Genomic DNA, 23975 nt, shown 5'->3' with positions numbered 1-23975 from the left:
ACTAACAAGTATCAGCGCCTAAAACACGGAGATTCGACAAACCAAATTTAATTTCCTAATTCAGGACAATAATAATAATTAGAAATTCAATCCTATCTTTCTCGCGATAAGATAACTACGAAATTTCAGATTTGACAACACTATCTCAAATCAGACATAACTATTTCGGCTAATCTACAGAAACGGAAACGAATAATGAATGGCATTTCAAATGAAATATCCGATTAATAAGATACCTGCGAGGATCTAATATACTGTGATTTACTACAACAGTCAATTTACATCAATCAATCATCAATCAGTGCAATGGTAAAGTATGCTGCACAAGACGAATGTCCTTAGTAATTTCCGGAAATGCAACAGAGCCACATTTTCATTGAGAAATTTCAAAGTACATACTAAGTGGACAGCGATATGGCTCATAAATGTTATAGTTTATGCTATGCCACCCCTAACAATAGGCAAGACACTTGAATATTAAATCTTATCACTAGAGCAGCAGATAACATCAAATCCTTTGCCCAAAGTGGCAAAACTGGCCCCGGATTTTGAATGGAAAATGTAACGTAACATGTTTGAGGGTCATGTCAAATTCAAAATAATTTTCATGAAGCACTATGCCAACAAATCTAAAAAGATAAAGTTTTTTGAGGAAATACTTTGTATACTATATTTAACTTGAAACGACTCAGATGAGGAATACATCTTAAGGTTTTTTCCCCTGTGATTAAAATCTTGCCTAACCGATTTCAAAGGTTGCGCTTGCTATGATAAATCTCTGAAATTTAGATCTTACCAGAACATCTTAGGCAATGTGCCTAACTACGATGTTTGATGTAGTCTCCTAAGAGGGTGCCGTTAGCTAAGAATAACAGTGCTTCATATTTAATCAATAAGATGAAGAACTACTAATTTGAAACCTACGACGAGTAGGTAAAATACAAGTTTGAAAGTGAGCAACGGGGAACCTACGTGATTACCTTCACAGAATGAATTCTTCAAAATCTTTAACTTTAACCTAAAACTAAAATGTCAAACTTCATCCAAGGAATTTCTCCTTGTGCCACACACGAAAATCCTTTATAATCTAACATCTTGAAGCCAACCTTTATCAAATTCAAGTCGACTCCGAACTCAGAAACAAAGGGGCTAGGAAACTCGATTGAGTTTTTGTGTAGTCGTGGTGAGGCTGTCGAATATTCAGACATACGAAAGATCAGTTTCATTTCTGGTTTGAAAACAAAATTGTTTATGAGAATCGATATATTACTTGATATATATATATATATATATATATATATATATATATATATATATATATATATATATATATATATATATATGCTCATATTTTCATTCTATTCTTCAGTTACCCGAGATAGTGAATTTCAACTCAAGCAGTGAATTTAAACTATACCATATATAAACGAAATTATTTCTCTCCGTGCCAGTTGCTGTTAAAAGTAATAATTTAGTATCAATTTCGAACTCCTTTGCAAAGTGCAGACAAGAAGGGGAAAAATCAGATAAAAAGTTCAAGTGATCGCTGAGTCTGGGTGAATAAGTCACGAGTAAAAATGTCCTTTCAAAATTTCATTCTAAAACAAATAGTGAACCGGAACGTCGAATGACTCAAAGTCAAAGGAATGATTGGAAAGATGATGACGTACAATGCATCATTCAGTTGAGTGATTCATTCCGAGAGAAGGATAAAACACGCCTTGTGCTACACTTAATATAAAAATATTAATATAAAAATATAAAAAATATCTACGTAAAGATTGATAAAGTACTGTTGGTCGTATTCAGGATTAACACTTTTAGTATGCTCAAGTGAGTTACATGCATAATAATAATGATATTAATAATATAATAATAATAATGATATTAACTGAATAAAAGACAGGGAGATAGTAAATTGGAGTATGTTATATATATAATATCTATGTATTTATTACTTATATATATATATATATATGTATATATGTATAGTATATATATTATATAATATACTATACACACACATGTATATATATATATATATATATATATATATATATATATATTCACATATATATGTATATACATAAACATATATATATATATATATATATATCATGCATATATATATATATATATATATATATATATATATATATATATATATATATTTTATATACAGCTATATATATATATATATATATATATATATATATATATATATATATATATATATATATATATAATCAGTATAATATACATATTCATCGTGCTATAATCAAACACGCCTCTGATCCTAAAGGGTGTTCAAATAAAGTACCATAGTTAATGCAAATCACGAAATCTAAGACTTGAGAGCAATTCCGATCCTGTAAATCTAAAATAAATATCCTTTTAGATGTCATTCTTGCTAAGGCTATTTTAAACTTCTGTCTAAATGGTCCAAAAAAATAATTCTACGGAAATACGATCTGTCTACAGTACAGTACCAAGCGTTTACACAAATGAATTAGTACTCTGTGCTTCTAAAAATTTTACTGTTTTTTTTTTTCTTCTTTACTGTACGGTAATAAATACCTGCCTTTACATACACACACTGAGAGATTTTAAACAAGTCGGCCAAAAAAGAGTGTGGTGCCACAATGTTGCTCTCTATAAAAGGCTCCTTCCTCTCTCTCTCTCTCTCTCTTACCGCAAGTGAAAAAAAAAATGTTTTTTTTTTGTTCTTTTTCTCCGCAATGGCGATCTGACCAGATCGATCTTTTTTTCCTTTTGAAAGTTCCAATCTCATGATCTTTCGTCCTATGTGCACATACTGCTGTTTAGACGTCAGTATTTTGGTTGTCTACCTTTTTTTTTTTTTTTTTAATCAAGCAGGGAAGCAACATTTTTCAGAATACTAAGCATCTGTCTTGATTTAGGCGCCAAATTTTTCAAATAAATTTTCTGAAAAATCATCTATAGGAGAAAATTCAATTGTCTTTGCATATACAGCTGTATTATTTCTCAACTGCTAATAATTTTCGTTAACATTTAACGAGAAATAACATGAAATTTCGATCACTGTCTCTTACCAATTGTTTAATTTTAAGATTTTCTTTGCTTCAAAATTAGTAGACATTTATCTGCACATCAGGTGAGTACTTCGTTTGCATCTGACGACAAGCTCATTGTTCTTTACACAATCTGCCAAACGAAGGTTTCGGGACAATTTTGAATAAAGGGCGACAAACTTTGATTATAAACAATCGCCCTCAAGCTCGCTTCGGCGTTTGTCCTGGCCTTCAAGAGTGAGAGCGCAAAGGAGGGAGGGAGCCTTTTAACGAGAGAAACCTAAAAAAAGCCATATAATTTGCATCGGAAATAGCAACACACACACACTACTACACCTACTGAAAGGGGGGGAGGGACTTGAATGGCGGACGTGAATGTATATAAGACTTTCTTGTGATGGGAGCATTTTTTTTTTTAGGGGGATGGAATTTATAATTGGGGAAAAGAATATGGCGTGTCTATTTTTTGTTGAAAAATACCTCGATCTGTTGGAAACTGTTGGACATCATAGCAATGAGCATATTAATGAGAACAATGATGGACATCACGTGGTAGGCCATGAATAAGCCCTGTCCCACTGTCTCAATGAATCCATGCTCCTCCTCGAGGTCTGTGCTCTTGGGAGAGCTGATCCCAAAAAGAGACCAAAACAGCGTGGCAAAGGTCACGTCCAACCTAGAAAAACAACAGAAGGGATCCATGTCATCCATAAACAAACAAACAAACAAACAGGTCATAAATAAAACGAGGAAAAAACAGGGGCAGGGGGAAACAGGAAGGAATCGGTTGCTTGCATCAGAGAGGGGCGACATGCTTCCGGATATGGGCTTAATGCAGTGGTTGTTTTTCTTTCTGAGTCTTTCATCTCATTTTTTTTAATTGAGGAAACTTGCATAGGAGGGAATGGAAGGTACAAAAGGAGAAGGCGAGGAAGTAGGGGAAACATGTCAAAGATCCAAAGCTGTAAATGAAAAAGAAACAAAGAATAACCACACGCAAATGTTAATACTGGGAAAAAGTGGAGAAAAATAATTCAGGAGCAAAGAAACAACCTGAGAGGAACAAATATCCAGATATAAATAGGCATAAAAATGTACTATTCACAGCGTTTTCCCAAACCTCTAATGTAAAAAAAGTACAAGTTAGTGCAGATTAAAAAAACACTAGAGCTGGTGTTTTAAAAATGTACATATAATATTAAAACAGAAATCAGAGCCAGAGTTAACAGGAGGAAAAATCTATTAAGAGTTTGTAGTTGTTTTTATAAATCTGGTTCTATCACCAGGAGAAGGCTACTTTTATTTTTTTTTTTTATAAACAGGAGGATAAAAAATAATGCATCACTCAAAAAAGCAGTGTCTCAAATGTCCAGTTGTTCTGTTAATTCAAAATGCAGTTTTAGCTGACAATTTTTCTTTATGATTCCTGCATCAATTTTCTTAACTTTCTTTGCAATTTGGAAATCTCTCGTTCTGAAAACAACTGAACAACACTTGAACAACTGGACACGCCAAAAAAAAAGAGACCACAGGAGAGAAGAAAACAAAAATAAGACATGAAATCAAGGAGGAACTGTGAATGGAAGAAGTTATAGCATGCCTCTGGACAATTCAGCAGTCTCATCGCACAACAAATAGTCTAAAACATTTTTCGGGTGAAGAACCATCATGAACAAGAATCACGACTCCTTAAAGATAATGGAAAGGGGAAGGGACGGGGTGGTTGTATGAACAAGTGGAGTTTTGCCTGGCTCTTTCAGAAGGAAATAAACAAAAATGAAAAGGATAAGAAATGGAACCTGTAATCCAGACATCAAAGAACGGAGGCAGGGCTCGAGGAGGAGGAGGAGGAGGAGGGGTGCAGAGGAGGCAGGAGGGAGGGTAGGAGGAGCTCGAGTCTCGCCATGGAGGAGTGAGAAGAGGAGGCAGGAGGAGGAGGAGGAGGAGGAGAGAGGAGGAGGAGGAGGAGGAGGAGGAGGAGGAGGTAAGTCGTTGCAAGGCGAAATATAATAGAACGTTGAAGGATATATATATATTGTTGTAGATGCTTTATTATTATTTTTTTTGGACCGTTTGACATCACGACACCTTCAGTGTTTACCTCTACGATCTGGAAGGAGCGGCTCATCATGGCAATGAGCATATTCACCATGACAGTGATAGCCATGATCAGGTAAGCCCCAAGGAGTGAGTGTCCTATGACGTCGGTGAAGAGCTGGTCATTCCTGGCAGAGAGTTCCTTCAGGGGAATCACTCCGAATAGGGACCATAGGAGCGCTGTGTAGGACTTGTCTAGCCTGAGATATGATGTGGACGGATACGGGGAAGCCGTGAATATGAGAACAGGGAAAGCCTTTGCGATTAATCAAGGGGGGTGACTTAGGGAGATTAACTGTACAGACAAGAGGGGGGATTAAACTGGCGTAGCCTATTTGTTAACATCCAATGGACAAATTCCTTTTTAACAGCAAGTGTCGTGGACAGAATTCACAGGTACAACTGCACTTGAATTTTCTTACGTTTTCCACAAGACTGAATTCAAAGTCAAATTGACATTTTTTCCCCCAAAGTTGACATCATTCTGTATTTACTGAAACGATGTTGAAATTGGGAAAAAGAGGATTTCTAGAAAACTGTACAACATACGAGTAGGCAAGTTGTAAAGGTTTGTGAGTAAAATATACATTCCTCCCTTGATGGAAATAGTTTGTGAAGTAAACTGAAATCTTTACTTTTACTATGATGCCTTTAGGAGTAAAACGACTTTTTTCAGGTGTTAACAGAGAAAAAACTTTAAAACCAAATAAATTCTGGATATTTTGGAACAATCACATCTCGTCAATAGTATCCTTTTTCTCACATCACATAATTTTAGTGGAATCCTTGAAAGATTATAAACATTAACAAACGTATGAGGCAAAGTGACATCTGTGAGATACTATATAAAATCGTTAATTAAAATGGTCCGAATTGAAGCAAAGGATATGACGTATACACAGTTATATATATATATATATATATATATATATATATATATATATATTATATATATATATATATATAAATATTACATATATACAATGATTTTCCTGTTTTCATGTTTCACTTGCTGTTATTACTTTTCTTAAAAGTAGCAAAGAGTAATACTTACCTTTTTTTTTTAAAGTTCATCAAATATAAAATATTAAAAAGAAACCTTGACCTTCAAAAATAAATCTGAAATCAAAGGATGTAACTTGAAGGTACACAGAAATACACGAATACAAAATGACAATCTCTTAATATCAAGCCACAGCAGATGATAATATTCCATCCTTAAATCTAAACATTATTCCACTTAAATCTACAGAAAATATTTATATTACTAATAAATTCAATCAAGCCAAAAGTTATTCAAAATAGGAGGCGCATTCTGGTTGCAACAGCCAATGCAAAATTGCAGATCCTCAAATACAGCTGAAAACAGAAAGGCTTCGGCAGCAATTCATATACAATGAGCCTAGAGAAAAAGAGGAGGGGGACTTAATTAAGAAAATGATGACACTGCAAGGCGAATCTTTAACTCTTCAAAGGATATCTGGATGATGAGTAGCCCTTTTCTATTATTGTTAGATCAAACTAATACTTAGATATAGAATAAACATAAGCATTTAGCAGAGTATTAAAAATGATGGTTATTTCGCTGCTCCAGATCCAAAATGTATAGGAATGAAATGGAAGGAAAACTTCCTTGATCGTTATTCCACCATTCCAGCCATACACGGCACGAGGTTCTAGTCTTACGCCCCAAGTTGTTGTTGTAAGAAACAAGAATCTATTTATAAGAAACGAGATTCCAGTTTTATGACAGAGATCCTAGTTATATGAGAGGAGATTCTAGTCTTATGACACCAGATTCGATTCTAATGATAAAAGTGTTTTCACACAAGATTCTAGTTATAAGACACGAGATTTTAGTCATAAGACAGAGATTCTAGCTATATGATAGATTTTAGTCTTATGATACCCGATTCTAATGATGGTCTTTTGACACAAGATTCTAATTATAAGACAAGATTCTAGTCTTATGAGATTCTAGTTATATAACAGAATATTCTAGACTTATGACACCAGATTTAAATTATAAGAAAGGAGATTCTAGTCTTTAGATAGAAGATTCTAGTTATAAGACACGAGATTCTAATCTTATTTCACCAGATTCTAGTTCTATAACAAAAGATTTTAGTCTTATGATACCAGATTCTAACGATAAGAAAGGAGATTCTAATCTTTTGACACAAGATTCTAGTTATAAGACACGAGATTCTAATCTTATAGCACCGAATTCTAGCTACGTGACAGGGAATTCTAGTTATACGACAGGAGATTTTAGTCGAATAACACCAGATTCTAATGATGAGAAAGAAGATTCTAGTTATCAGACAAGAGATTTAAATCATATGACAGGAGACTGAATTAGAATTCTGGTTATGAATATTTTCAATGCAATGAAAAGAGAACACAATAAAATTAAGAGCAAAAACATAAAAAGTTAAAAATGAAAAATATTTCAAATCCAGGGCAAAAAAAAGTAGAACTCAAACAAAAAGAAAATATCAAATATAAGATAAAGCATAACAAAATAAAAATAAGATCTAAGAAAAATAACTAAAAGCACGCAAAGTTTTCAAACTCATGAAGTGAAAATAACACAAAACCTGAATTAATTAACTAGATAAAAAACGAAGACAAAAAATGTACTTTACGATAGAGAAAAGACAAGATGACTAAAGGCTTTGCAGTTATCAGGTCAAAAGGTCTAAAATCCAACTGCAAATATAACTGGAAGCTGAGTATATTAGACATTGATGGAAAACTGTCGAAAATCATTTACTTCTGGAAGAAAAATGGATGATGCATAACTGAAAACCAGAAAGAATATTAAAGAATATTAAAGAACTTCCTGTACAAATGAAAATTGCTGCCAAGTAATTATAGCCCTTTCGGGAAAGGACACTGGGAAAATAACTTACCTGGGTAAAAGAAGATCCGAATTTTAAGACTAATGTATCATTCAATAGTAAAAGTAGAGAATGAACTGAAGTCGAAGACTAAGGTGAAAAAACGATTACACCTCAATCTTATTTACGAGAAATTGGTCGAAAAATAAATTTACTTCAGAAGTCAAAACATAGGTGATATGTAACTCGGGAGAAAACGAAAGTGAAAAGACTATGACTTGTAATATAAATGATGAACTGCCACAATAATGAAAAAAAAATGCTAAAGAGGGAAACGGCTGCAATTATAACTAAGAAAAAAACTGTATGAAAAACTAATTAACACAGAAAGTAGAAGAAAATTATTTGACACTATGAAAGGTCTTGAAATTTCTGTTTGCAAAGACATATCACGGGTGCACCAATGTTAACACAATGCTGATAACTATTAAAAAGGTAATAACCAAAGTTTAACAAACAAAGCTGGTCAAGTTATCTCTTCAAAGGGTACCTTAGTTATAAAAGATTTTTCATTTACAGACTATTAACGAAACAACTGAATAATACACCAAACATAGCTGAGGTTGCGTTGAAGCTGGAAAAAAACAAGAGTTACTTCGCGGACTTAAACGCCCAAAAGATCTGTTGCTGAAACTGGCCAAGACAAACTGCAGATGATAATAATTCAATGTGAAAAACTCATCACAGGAAACAGAAATAACCTCTCTTGCAGACACTAAAAAGAAACCCTGAAAATGCAAATGCAAGATGAGAAGCGTATTATTAAAGATAGAGACAAAATGAATGAAAATAAGCCTATACAAACCCTTTGAAGGGTGTATTATATACAGTGCGCACTTTTGTACATTTATATGCAACGTGTATGGCCGGTTATACACATCGGGTGAGAAGCTACGACACTGAAAGCAGGTTGATTAATTGATCTGTATGGATCCACAGCAGCTGGGAACTACAGCGACGTGATGTAGAGACAATTCACAGTGCAATGATGAAGGAAAGCTCTTGCGCGTTTGTAGACCTTAACATTTTAAGTATTCCAGTATTACAAAATGTATTTCTTTGGGAAAAAAAAAACCGAGTCACATATACATATAATGAGTGAAAATGCAAAAGTACTCTTCACCTGCTATCGAATGGAGGCTCTCACAATTCAAACTCCCTTATACTAGGAAAAATAACACATCCTTCAGTGTAAAGGATACCAACACATGAAAAAATCCTACAGAGGATAATCATACATCCCTCTCCTAATCAAGTGCCTACTTGCGCATAACATTTTATCAAGAGGGAGCAGACACTACTTAAGATACCGCACTTATTGCCATACACTGCTCTACGAAGCTTACAGTCAACTTATTACTACTGAATGAAGAAAAAGAACGTTGCATTGCATTGGGTTCTCTCAATGCAAATAGGCAGACATCTTCTAAGTCCCGTAGTTTATATCACTCGGATAACATGGGTGGGGAGGTCTAATCAAAGGGGACAGGTGGGGGGAGGGGAATAGTACAATCTACGAGGTAACAGGTCACCTTAATGCCTGTGGGTATCACGCACAATGTGGACCTTACAGTGCACACACTTAGGGTATGCTAACCATTACGACACTGTGCTAGTTTGTTTTAAAAAAAGCTTTTAGTTGCGTTGGGGTTTTAGCTCGGCTAGTTTTAACTTTGGAAAATAGAGAAAATAACGTCCAAAAAAGACCCAGACACTGCCTACAAAGCGGATTTAGTTCCTGAAGCCGTCAAAAAAGGCGTTACGTAAAAAAATAAAAAAAAAATAAAAAAAATAAAGCAAAAATCGTGAACTGAAAAATACACGGTAGACAGAACCGCCTTGTACCAAAATTTGTCAATTTGGTCATTTCACGAATTTCTGTTTCTGAGTTTTGTTACCAATGACACCAATTAAAAAATTCGATGTAAGATCACTTATGGAACAGATAAACCGCAGTCTTCCTTGGACTATATAAAATTGAAATAAATGGAGATTTCTCAGTAAACAAATATTGTTTTACGTTACACAAAGCTAAAATGGTCAGCAATGGATAATTAAACAATCTGTTGGGACGGGGGGGAGGGGGCAAATTCGATTATCAATCTCACCTTTCTGATATTAAATACAAAATCTGAATTTTCTAAAGCAATCTTTTAAAGGAATTTAGAGAGAATAGAAATGTAAATTACCCAGAATGGAAGTTTTAAAGTAATATTACAGCTTATCAGCTTCTTTAGGGACTGAAAATTTACCAATCTTTTGGAGAGAGAGAGAGAAGAGACCACTGAGCAGCAAAGAGAAGAAGCAGAGAGACGAGAGAGAGAGAGAGAGAGAGAGAGAGAGAGAGTTCAAACTAGCACAATATGAAATGATAGATCAGGCGAGGGAGACAGGAAGAGGTTTAAAGGCAGCTAAATTTTTGATAAAGCACAGAAAAGAGAGAGAGAGAGAGAGAGAGAGAGAGAGAGAGAGAGAGAGAGAGAGAGAGAGAGAGAGAGGTGTACTGTGGAAGCGGCTGTGCAGCCAAGCGAAGATAAGTCGCAGCTTCTATCGCTGTTTTTGAAAGTGTGACTTTTACGTAGGTGGTTCTATCTTCGTAAGAACTGAGTTAAATGGAAAGACACTGAGCGATGAAAAACAAAAACAAAAAATAAACAAAAAGACAAACAAATCAACTCAACTGGCGCCAGATTGAGAGCGTTTAGAGAGGAAAGCAATGAACACATGCCATCAGTCATTCTTTTCCGTAAAGTACTGAAAAGTTTCGTAAAAGGTTCACTCAGTTGTTTAGATTCCATGTAATTCAGGAACGCTCAAAAGGGACTTACGTTTTGAAGCCTCCTTTGTACTCTCCTGCGTCACTGTATGAGAAACATTACATTAGGAGACTTTAGGACCCGTTTTAGGGAGAAGCATTACAAGTCGTTGAAACGAAGGGAGCGTTTAGAGCATGAGGAGTTTAGATTTTCCACTGACATGAAAATGGCACAAGAGATGCAGGAATGAAAGGCAAGTAGAATTATGTCTGTCAATATGCACATCGTCACATACGAGACATTCCACATTAATTGTCTAACATTACTAGCATTACTGCTGTGTATCACAGGCCTTTTTTTTTTTTTTTAAACAAGCAATCTCTTCTTGAACAGTTAATGGTTTTCAATACAACAGAACAAAAGGACAGGAAAACAAGATAATAGATTACATTGAAAAAAACAGACAAGATGAGCTACGCCAGGGAAATTTTTTTTAAAGAAAACAAGCTAATTGGCTAAATCTATACCTGTAAAATTTAGTTAGCTACAATATTTTCAAACGTTTAACAAACTGATTCTAATCAGAATAATAACTGTTTCCAGATAGTGCAAAGACAGTACATAGCTTCTTTCGATCACATTAATCTTCTCACTTAAATTCAATATCTCAAAACTGCTCTTGGAAGTTGACTCAAAATTTCTACCTTTTCCCTGAGAATTTTCTTGTAACAGACCCTTTTACTTCCATTTTTCAAAAATTTTTTTTATGGAAAATTTGTGTACGAGATTAGCTGTACTGTTCACTTTACTGTAATGGAACGGAAATATAATTACTAATTGGAAAAGATAGTTCACTAGTTATATATGTATATCTTGGGATTATTCAGTTTAATCGGCATTTAGATACATGCGATTACACGTACGTATACACGCAACACGGCCGCGTGAACGCACGCATTATGCACGGGCGCCTTTATGCGTAAGGATTTCAGTATGTGTACATTGAAGACAAGGAGATCATATCGTGAGCTAGCTTGCTGAAACTCGCCATTCAATCAAAACAGCTTTATCTTATGTTAAACTTTGAGGTTGAGAATTCACAGCTTCTTCAGCGGAGACATTTTAAAGTCAGTTAGGGACTGTAATAAAATAATTCAACATTTGAAAACACTTCGAGGCACACACACACACACACACAAAAAAAAAACTAAACTTACGAAAACACTATGTTCTGTTTACATTTCTCGAAACACTTTCATGATTTTTTTTTTCACAAATCGAAACAAATGAATGCCGCAAACTGACTGATTTAATTCCTCTGTAGAAAATTTCAACGCATCTTTTATCTATATATTTACTCAATTACTTTTACATTTTCTTTTTACACAATCATTCGCGTCAAGACATAAACATGCGTATGCAGTTTGCCATATGTGCTCAGAAGAATTTCACTTATGTCATAATGTACCAGCTACATGGTATCTAGGTGACATAACCTGGACATAATAATAATAATAATAATAATAATAATAATAATAATAATAATAATAATAATAATAATAATAATAATAATAATAATAATAATAATAAACATCAAACGGACCTAAACATATAAGAAAACTGTGGCAATGTCATATAACTCCTCAGACAAAATACCGAATCAAAATTTCATTCGACGACATTTGTCACAATAACATACGAATTAAGATTAAAAGAAAACAAGAAAAATACAGTCAGTAAATAAAAAAAGTGAAATAAACGATTATAGGACGGGTGAAAAGGAGGATGAATATATTTATCAGTGTCAAACTATCAATTGTGAAACAGCACAAAAGTGTATTCGTTCCAAAGAACTTTCAATTCAGAAACAGCTTTACTTGTCGTAAACACACACACACACACACACACAGCATGAGAGACCGTTCGTTTGCGTGGTTCCTTTCACACACTGAAAATAAACCAAACACACATGAAAAATTACGAGTTATACATAAACAACTAGAGGACATCAATTAAGGATTTAGTCAACACAGTATTCGTCACTATGACAATTTTAGAGACGGCTTTATTTGTTTTTAAAAGTCAACATGAACGAGAATTTAAATAGTTTCACTTGCATGTCCCTTGAAAAATGTGTTAGAGAATCTAAACCATCAATTTTGGATTTAGTACAAACAATATTCGTCACCAAGAATCTAATTTTACGATAAATTTATTTGATGTTATCACGAAAAATTGGGTCCGTTTATTTTTGTGTCGTGTACCTTTCATATACATCAGAACTGAGGTATTTAGTACATATCAAACCATCACTATGAGTTATGTAATAAGAAATAAGTTGTTTTTACGTCCGCATAAAAGTATGATTGATTTTTTATTTTCTTTAGTACACATCATACTCATCACCACGAATTATGATACAAGCAATAAGGCGTTTTTACGTCAACACCAAACAAGTGGGACCGTTTATTTTTCGGGTGTTTCTTGAAACCACAAATCAAAACAAAATAAAGCCAAGCTCAATCGCGGATTTACATAAGATTAAAAGAGAATTTATTTCCAGGGGTTTCTTGAAACGACAAATCAGAACAAAACATAAAGATCAATTACGAATTTATGAGACTGAAGGAGGCCATTATTTCCTCCGTCATCCCTGAGCAAATCCGAGAGACACGAAGTGACAAAAACTGGCAAAATTACGTATTGACAAAATTACGACAATTCAAAACGAAAATTCAAGATCAGTTATGGATTTATGTAAGACTGAAAGAGGCAATTATTTCCTCCGTCAACCCTAAGAAAATACGAGAAAAAAATTGACAGAAAATAATAAAAAACTAACAAAATAAATGACACACTTACGTGTTAAAGGCATCCGAGCCTGCGTTGCAGGCAGCGTCTCCAGGGGTCTTGGTACAAGAGACTCTGGGTGAATCGTAGTACCAGTACAATTGGTTCAGGCCGCAAGCGAAACTCGTCAGTACGAGGAAGAAGATGAAGAGGAATTTAGCGATGTCTGTGGATGAGAGAGAGAGAGAGAGAGAGAGAGAGAGAGAGAGAGAGAGAGAGAGAGAGAGAGGTTAATTTCTGCTGAATAATCGATTGGGTTTGATGGATAGATATAAAGAATTTTATGGTCAATTCTTAGGCAAATCTAATTCTGCGGTCATAACCACCTCAATTTTACATGATAAACATATATTGCATTATTAGAGAGAGAGAGAGAGAGAGAGAGAGAGAGAGAGAGAGAGAGAGAGAGAGAGAGAACCTACCTATTATCATGCATCCTAGAGATATCTGCAAAGGCCCGAGATGTGGATTAGTCTGGAACAAGTATATGATTCGGGCGAAAGAGAACACGTTCGCCACTGCGAAGACGCCCTCAGCGATCAGCGTAGGATCGTTGGCGGGCCACTGTGCCCTAGGAACCTCTCTGGAAAGGCAAAAGGTACTTTTGGTAAGTCAGTTCTTGTAATGTTCATATTTTCAGACCTAAATCACACACACACACATACACAACTACGTACACCTTTTCTCAAAAGGGGAGAGCATTTAAGTTTTCACTGAGTCTCTGAGATGAGATTCATTGTCCCCTGCCTTCTTCACTCAAGCTAATGCTGAAGCCTTTCTACACACACACACACACACACACACACACACACACACACACGCACACACGCACACACAAACCCACACACACACATATATATAATAAATATATATCATATATATATATATATATACATATATCATACTATATACATTATATACATATATATATATATATATATATATATATTGTGTGTGTACGCGAGTGAATATATACATACATATGTATTTATGAACGTATGTTTTATATATATATATATATATATATATATATATATATATATATATATATATATATATATTAACTGTGTTTTATTTTACTCTTGAAGAGGTAGAAACTAAGGGCACCCCTCTTGGATTGGCAAAAATCAAATGCTCCTTTTACATGTACATTTAGACATAAGTTTTTCCTTAACTCTTCTTAATTAAGGATCCAAACTGCTGAGACTGACTGAGAGGCTAACTGACTAACTGACTGACCTTGGCCCGTACTTATTTGTGGTGATCTGAATGAAGGCCACGGCTCGAAGACTGAAGGTACAAAGGTAGAGTGACAACATAATGAAATCCAGCCAGTTCCACCACTGCCGGATATAGGCGGTTAGTCCCTCTTCCCAAAGCTGCTTGCATTCTGCCCACACCTGCGTCGAGACAAATTAAAGACATTAGAGGTTTTTGTTTACATTCTGCCCACACCTGCGTCAAAACAAATTAAAGACATTAGAGGTTTTGTTTACATTCTGCCCACACCTGCGTCAAAACAAATTAAAGACATTAGAGGTTTTTGTTTACATTCTGCCCACACCTGCGTCAAGACAAATTAAAGACATTAGAGGTATTTGTTTACATTCTGCCCACAACTTACATTCTGCCCACAACTGCGTCAAAACAAATTAAAGACATTAGAGGTTTTTGTTTACATTCTGCCCACACCTGCGTCAAAACAAATTAAAGACATTAGAGGTATTTGTTTACATTCTGCCCACACCTGCGTCAAAACAAATTACAAAAGACTTAGAGGTATTTGTTTACATTCTGCCCACACCTGCGTCAAAACAAATTAAACACATTAGAGGTTTTGTTTACATTCTGTCCACACCTGCATCAAAACAAATTAAAGACATTAGAGGTTTTTGTTTACATTCTGCCCACACCTGCGTCGAGACAAATGAAAGACATTAGAGGTTTTGCTTACATTCTGCCCACAACTGCGTCAAAACAAATTAAAGACTAGAGGTTTTTGTTTACATTCTGTCCACACCTGTGTCAAAACAATTTAAAGACATTAGAGGTTTTGTTTACATTCTGTCCACACCTGCATCAAAACAAATTAAAAAGACATTAAGTTTTTGTTTACATTCTGCTCACACCTGCATCAAAACAAATTAAAGACATTGGAGGTTTCGTTTACATTCTGCCCACACCTGTGTCAAAACAAATTAAAGACATTAGAGGTTTTGTTTACATTCTGTACACACCTGCATCAAAACAATTAAGAAATTAAGAGTTTGTTTACATTCTTTCCACACCTGCGTCAAAACAAATTAAAGACTTAGAGGTTTTGGAGGAGGGGGGACATTCTGCCCACACCTGCGTCAAAACAAATTGAAGACATTAGAGGTTTTGTTTACATTCTGTCCACACCTGCGTCAATACAAATTAAAGACAGTAGAGGTTTTGTTTACATTCTGCCCACACCTGCGTCAAAACAAATTAAAGATATTAGAGGTTTTTGTTTACATTCTACCCACACCTGCGTCAAGACAAATTAAAGACATTAGAGGTTTTTGTTTACATTCTGCCCACACCTGCGTCAAGACAAATTAAAGACATTAGAGGTTTTGTTTACATTCTGTCCACACCTGCGTCAAAACAAATTAAACACATTAGAGGTTTTGTTTACATTCTGTCCACACCTGCATCAAAACAAATTAAAGACATTAGAGGTTTTTGTTTACATTCTGCCCACACCTGCGTCGAGACAAATGAAAGACATTAGAGGTTTTGCTTACATTCTGCCCACAACTGCGTCAAAACAAATTAAAGACTAGAGGTTTTTGTTTACATTCTGTCCACATCTGTGTCAAAACAATTTAAAGACATTAGAGGTTTTGTTTACATTCTGTCCACACCTGCATCAAAACAAATTAAAGACATTAGAGGTTTTTGTTTACATTCTGCTCACACCTGCATCAAAACAAATTAAAGACATTGGAGGTTTCGTTTACATTCTGCCCACACCTGTGTCAAAACAAATTAAAGACATTAGAGGTTTTGTTTACATTCTGTACACACCTGCATCAAAACAAATTAAAGAAATTAGAGGTTTTGTTTACATTCTGTCCACACCTGCGTCAAAACAAATTAAAGACATTAGAGGTTTTGTTTACATTCTGCCCACACCTGCGTCAAAACAAATTAAAGATATTAGAGGTTTTTGTTTACATTCTACCCACACCTGCGTCAAGACAAATTAAAGACATTAGAGGTTTTTGTTTACATTCTGCCCACACCTGCGTCAAGACAAATTAAACACATTAGGCGGTTTTTGTTTACATTCTTCTTGCTCAACACCTGCATCAAAACAAATTAAAGGACATTTTTGGAGGTTTCGTTACATTCTGCCCACACCTGTGTCCCAAAACAAATAAGACATTAGAGTTTTGTTTACCTTCTGTGTAAAACAAACACCTTGCAAATCAAACAAATTAAAGAAATAGAGAGGTTTGTTTACATTCCTGTCCACACCTGACGTCAAAACAATTAACTAGACATTAGAGTTTTTGTTTTACTTCCTTCCCCACACCTGCGTCAAACAAATTAAAGATATTAGAGGGTTTTTTGTTTACATTCTACCCACCCTGCGTCAGACAAATTAAAGACTTAGATGTTTTGTTTACATTCTGCCCACAAAACAACTGCGTCCAGACAATTAAAGACATTAGAGTTTTTGTTTACATTCTGTCCACATCCTGCGTCAAACAATTAAACCATTTAGAGGTTTTGTGTTACTATTCTGCCCACACATTCTGCGTCAAAACAAAGAAAGACATTAGAGGTTTTTGTTTACATTCTGCCCACATCTGCATCAAAACAAATTAAAGACAGAGGTTTTTGTTTACAATCTGCCCACACCTGCGTCAAAACAAATGAAAGACATTAGAGGTTTTTGTTTACATTCTGCCCACACCTGCGTCAAACATTAAAGACATTAGGGTTTTGGGGGTTTTTTTTTTTGTTTCCATTCTGTCCACACCTGCGTCAAAACAAATTAAAGACATTAGAGGTTTTTGTTTACATTCTGCCCACACCTGCGTCAAAACAAATTAAAGACATTAGAGGTTTTTGTTTACATTCTGCTCACACCTGCGTCAAAACAATTAAAGACATTAGAGGTTTTGTTTACATTCTGCCCACACCTGCGTCAAAACAAATTAAAGACATTAGAGGTTTTTGTTTACATTCTGTCCACCTGCGTCCAAAACAAATAAAAGACATTAGAGGTTTTTGTTTTTCTCACATTTGCAAACCTGCAGTTTTTCAAAAAAATTAAAGGGAAAAACAAATTAAAGATTGTTTTTTGTTTACATTCCTGCCCTACAAACCCTTGCCGGCCAAATGAAAACAAATTACATTAGAGGTTTTGTTTCTTACATTCTCAAAAGCCCACATTCAGCGTCAAAAACAAATTAAAGACATTAGAGGTTTTGTTTACATTCTGTCCACACCTGCGTCAAAACAAATTAAAGACATTAGAGGTTTTGTTTACATTCTGCTCACACCTGCGTCAAAAAAACAAAATTTAAAGATATAGAGGGTTTTTTGTTTTACAAATTCTGCCCACACCTGCGTTTTTCATTCGAAAACAAAATTAAAGACATTAGAGGTGTGTTTACATTCGCCCACACCTGCGTCTCAAATTCTAAATTTTTTGAGAGGTCATTGACATTAGGGATTTTGTTTGTGTTAGTGCTTTATTCCTGTTTTTTCATTCACACCTGCGTCAAAACAAACTTTAAAGACATTAGAGGTTTTGTTTACATTCCCTCGCCCACAAACCTGCATTGACAGCAAAATAAATACAAATTAAAGACATTAGAGGTTTTGTTTACATTCTGCCCACACCTGCATCAAAACAAATTAAAGACACTAGAGGTTTTTGTTTACATTCTGCCCACACCTGCGTCGAGACAAATTAAAGACATTAGAGGTTTTTGTTTACATTCTGCCCACACCTGCGTCAAGACAAATTAGAGACATTAGAGGTTTTTTTTGTTTACAATTCTGCCCAAACTGCGTCAAGGGACAAAATTAAAAGACATTAGAGGTTTTTGTTTACATTCTGCCCACACCTGCGTGGAGACAAATTAGACAGAGGTTTTTGTTTGCATTCTGCCCACATCTGCGTGGAGACAAATAACAGACAGACATTTTGTTTGCATTCTACCCACACCTGCGTCGAGATAAATTAAAGACATTAGAGAGGTGTTGATTGCATTCTGCCTACACCTACATCGAAAAAAAAAAATTAAGGGTTCTGTTTACATTCCGCTTATAACTTTGTTGAAACAGAAATATTTCAGGTTTTTCTAACATGCTTCCAATGCCTGCTGAATTAGATAGAGTCAGTTCTTAAGCAAATCTATCTATTCAAAAGGCGTTACAAATACCATGATTTCATTGTGGGTATTATTGTACATCCTAATTTTCACTTTGCAGTCCACCCACCAGGATACTATTGAGAGTATTAGTAAATTTCCAAAAAATACACGCTGTGCATCCCAGTCACCCGGGTTTTATTATGAGTATATTTCCGAATAATAATCACCGTAAATTACACCCAACATCATATTATTTGTGGATATTGGTATATTTGCGAATAAGACTCACCATATATCACACACATCGGGATGTTATTGTGAGTATTAGTATATTTCCAAATACTCACCGTGCATTCCACCCACAAGGGATGCCATTGTGAATATCAGCATATTTCCAAATAAAGCTCACCGTTCATTCCAGCCACCAGTAAATCATAATAAAATCCTGATGGAAGGAATGCACGGTTGGTATCTGGATATATACTAACACACAATAATATGGGTATCAGTATATTTCCAAATACTCACCGTGCCTTCCACTCACCAGGATATTGATTGATTTTGAGTTATCTGGCGTCACTACTACCAGGGTCACCGACGCCAATCACCAGGATATTGTTATGGGTATTAGCATATATAAATAAATACACACCGTGCTTTCCATCCACCAAGATATTATCGTGGGTATTTAGTATATTTTCAAATCACACTCACCACATACCACACATACCAGGACAATTTCGTGAGTATTAGGATATTTTCAAAGACTCCCAACCAGGATTACTGTGGGTACTATATATAAAAAAAAGTAGATTCACATCAACCGTGCATTTGACGTCTAGGCCCGTCCCTTACGACGCTCCTGATTGGCTGTTGATAAGCCAACGACAGAGCTGGAACTCTCGGTCTCTCTCGAAAGTTCACATGGGCAGGATGTATGTTCCACGTCTCCTGGGGGATACGTCTTTCAGGAGAGGTGGAATATACATCCAGCTTCTCTCGAGAGACTGAGTTTTCAGCCCTGTGATTGGCTTATCAACAACCAATCAGGAGTGTCGCAAGGGACTGGCCTAGACGTCAAATGCACGGTTGATGTGAATCTACTATAGGATCAAAACTCACCATTCCAGTCACCCAGAAGAAAATGAGCCACTCGACGAATGTCGGGGCCGGACCACGAAGGTTCCTACGGTGCCTCTCGCTCCCTTCAGTCCTCGTCGATGCCAGCACCAGGAGAACCAGGAATAAGCCGAAGGAGGCGCTGAAGGAGGTATGGAACGTATTAAGAAGTGTATGTGTTTACATATGAACACACTCATGTTTATGTATTAAATTGCAAGTTATTTTGCAAGTACACTATAACATTTTAATCAACTTGCAATTCTGTAGTTTGAGGTTACTGTGTCAGTATCAAATTTAAATTAATTCTCCAGTTTCAAGTTATAATAGAATTATCAAACTAAAATTTATTTTGCAATACTTGAGTTAAAAGTATTGTGCAAGCATAAAATTTAAAGTTATTTTTCAAATATTAAATTTAAAGTTTTTTAGAATGAATCAAATTTGAAGTTATTTTTCAGTTATTAAAGTTAAATTTGTTATGGAGTGATCAAACGTAAAGATATTTTGCAATTATTAAGTTTAAAGTTATTTTGTAAGTAACAAACCCAAATGTATTTTGCAATGATGCAATAAGCCATATTGTTTGTTTTTGTTTGTTTGTATGGTGTTTTTACGTTACATGGTTATTCAGCAACGGGACCAACGGCTTTTACGTGACTTCCGAACCAAGTCGAGATTAACTTCTATCATCAGAAATACACATCTCTAACCCCTCAGTGGAATGTTCGAGAATTGAACTCGCTGCCACCGAGGCGCTGCAATAAGCCATAGTTACTGATAAGCTGAACGCTAGTTACTGAGGGTCTGAGGGTTGGAAATAATTTAATAGTTACCATGACTGCCTGCAAGCCAATTTAATTATTGCATTTTAAATAAGTGAATAATTTCAACTTATTTTGAGCATTTACGTAAAATCATATCACATATCTACCCCCAAGGCCAACAACTCTGCTCTAATCAAAATATTAAATGATAGAGAACGTGCAGTCTGTCTATCTACCTATCTATCTATATCTATATATCTGTCTATCTATCTATATATATATATATATATATACGTATATCATATATATATATATATATATACATACATATATATATATATAATATATATATATATATATATATATATATATATATACATACATATGTATATATATATATATATATATGTGTGTATCATTGTTATGTATATTTATTATATAATAATTATATATATGTATTTATATAGTATATATATATGTATATATATATATATATATATATTATATATATATATATATATATATATATATATATATATATATATATATATATATATATATATATATATATGAAAGAAAGAAAGACAGAGAGAGAGAGAGAGAGAGAGGAGAGGAGAGACGAGAGAGAGAGAGAGAGAGTGAAGTGACAGAAAAAAATGCAGACAGAAAAATTGCAGACAGAAAAAAGTGCGGACAGAAAAAAGTGTGGACAGGAGAAAAGTGTGGACAGAAACAAGTGTGGACAGAAAAAAAAGTGTGGACAGAAATAAGCGCGGACGGAAAAAAAGTGCGGACAGAAAAAGGGGTGGACAGAAATAAAGTGTGGACAGAAAAAGTGTGGACAGAAAAAGTGTGGACAGAAAAAGGGGTGGACAGAACTAAAGTGGACAGAAAAAATTGTGGACAGAAAAAGTTTGTACGAAAAAAAGTGTGACAAAAAAGTGTGACAGAAAAAAAGTGTGGACAGAAAAGTGGGTGGGGACCCAAAGATAAAAAAAAAAAAACAAAGTTGTGGACAGAAAAAGTGTGGACAGAAAAAAAGTGTGGACAGAAAAAAAGTGTGGACAGAAAAAGTGTGGACAGAAAAAAAGTGTGGACAGAAAAAAAGTGTGGACAGAAAAAGTGTGGACAGAAAAAAAGTGTGGACAGAAAAGTGTGGACAGAAAAAAGTGTGGGACACAAAACGTGTGGACAGAAAAAGTGTGGCAGATAAAAATTGTTGACATAAAAAGTGTGGACAGAAAAAAGTGTGGACGGAAAAAGTTGGTGCACAGAAAAAAAGTGACAGAAAAAAAAGTGGGCCATGGACAGTGTGGTACCCCCCCGAAAAAAGTGTGGACAGAAAAAAAGTGTGGACAGAAAAAAAAGTGTGGACTAGAAAAAGTGTGGACAGAAAAAAAAGTGTGGACAGAAAAGTGTGGACAGTGTGGCCAGAAAAAGTGTGGACAGAAAAAGTGTGGACAGAAAAAGTGTGGACATAAAAAAGTGTGGTGACAGAAAAAAAGTGTGGACAGAAAAAGTGTGGACAGAAAAAGTGTGGACAGAAAAAAAGTGTGGACAGAAAAAAAGTGTGGACAGAAAAAAAGTGTGGACAGAAAAAAAGTGTGGACAGAAAAACAAAGAAAAAAGTGATGGACAGAAAAAAACAGGTGTGGACAGCAAAAAAAGTGTGGACAGAAAAAAAACCAAAAAAGTGTGGACAGAAAAAAGTGTGACAGAAAAAAACGGTGTGGACAGAAAAAAACAAAATAAAAAAAGTGTGGACAGAAAAAGTGCGGACATCAGCAAAAAAAGTGTGGCAGGACACGTGTGTCAGAAAAAAATTGTGGACAGAAAAATAGTGTGGACGAAAAAAATAAAAAAGTGGTGGACAGAAAAAAAGTGTGACAAGAAAAAGGTGTGGACAGAAAAAGCATGATCCAAAAGTAGGGTTACAGAAAAAAATGGCGTGGTACTAGAAAACAAAAACTGTGAGCAGAACAGTGGTGGACAGGAATATGTGCACGGACCAGAAAAATTGTTTGGACAGAAAAAATTAAGTGTGCACAAAAATTATAAGGAGTGCGGACTCGAAAAGTTTGGACAGAAAAAAGTGTGGACAGAAAAAGTGAAGACAGAAAAAAGTTTGGACAGAAAAAAGGGCAGACAGAAAAAAAGTGTGGACAGAAAAAGTGAGGACAGAAAAAAGTGTGGACAGAAAAAGGGCGGACAGAAAATAGGCCAGAGAGAAAAAAGTGAGGATAGAATAAAGTGTGGACAGAAAAAAGTGCGGACAGAAAAAAGTGAGGACAGAAAAAAGTTTGGACAGAAAAAAGGGCGGACAGAAAAAATGTGGACAGAAAAAGTGTGGACAGAATAATAGTGAGGACAGATTAAGTGTGGACAGAAAGAAGGGCGGACAGAAAAATTGTGGACAGGAAAAAAGTGAGAACAGAAAAAAGTGAGGACAGAAAAAGTGAGAACAGAAAAAAGTGAAGACAATAAAAAGTATGGACAGAAAAAAGGGCAGACAGAAAAAAGTGCGGACAGAAAAAGGGCGGACAGAAAAATTGCGGACAGGAAAAAAGTGAGGACAGAAAAAATTGCAAACAGAAAAAAGTGAGGACAAAAATTGCGGACAGGAAAAAAGTGAGGACAGAAAAAAGTGTGGACAGAAAAAATTGAGACATAAAAATTGCGGACAATTAAAAGTGCGGACAGAAAAAGTGGACATAAAAAAGGCGGACAGAAAATTGCGGACAGAAATAAGTGAGGACAGAAAAAAGTGAGAACAGAAAAAAGGGTGGACAGAAAAAAAGTGAGGACAGAAAAAGTGTGGACAGAAAAGTGTGGACAGAAAAAAGTGTGAACAGAAAAAAGTGAGGACAGAAAAAAGTGTGAACAGAAAAAGTGTGGACAGAAAAAAAGTGTGGACAGAAAAAAAATGTGGACAGAAAAAAAGTGTGGACAGATCAAAGTGTGGACAGAAAAAAATGGTGGACAGAAAAAAGTGTGGACAGAAAAAAAGGGTGGACAGAAAAAAAGTGTGGACAGAAATAAGTGCGGACAGAAAAAAACTGCAGCCAGAAAA

General features: G+C 35.1%; 1 protein-coding gene across 1 annotated transcript in view; it reads right to left on the bottom strand.

Annotated features, from left to right (window-relative positions):
* Positions 1 to 23975, bottom strand: part of LOC135224753 (transient-receptor-potential-like protein) — a 210596-nt gene that overhangs the window by 26166 nt on the left and 160455 nt on the right. The window contains 6 exon segments of the mRNA XM_064264079.1: positions 3534 to 3729; positions 10882 to 10914; positions 13672 to 13825; positions 14082 to 14242; positions 14899 to 15059; positions 20142 to 20280. Coding sequence (XP_064120149.1) covers positions 3534 to 3729; positions 10882 to 10914; positions 13672 to 13825; positions 14082 to 14242; positions 14899 to 15059; positions 20142 to 20280 — 844 coding nt within the window.

The sequence above is a fragment of the Macrobrachium nipponense genome, chromosome 12 (genome assembly GCF_015104395.2).
Source record: "Macrobrachium nipponense isolate FS-2020 chromosome 12, ASM1510439v2, whole genome shotgun sequence".
Taxonomy (NCBI): Eukaryota; Metazoa; Arthropoda; class Malacostraca; order Decapoda; family Palaemonidae; genus Macrobrachium; species Macrobrachium nipponense.
This window is presented reverse-complemented; position numbering and strand designations above follow the sequence as displayed.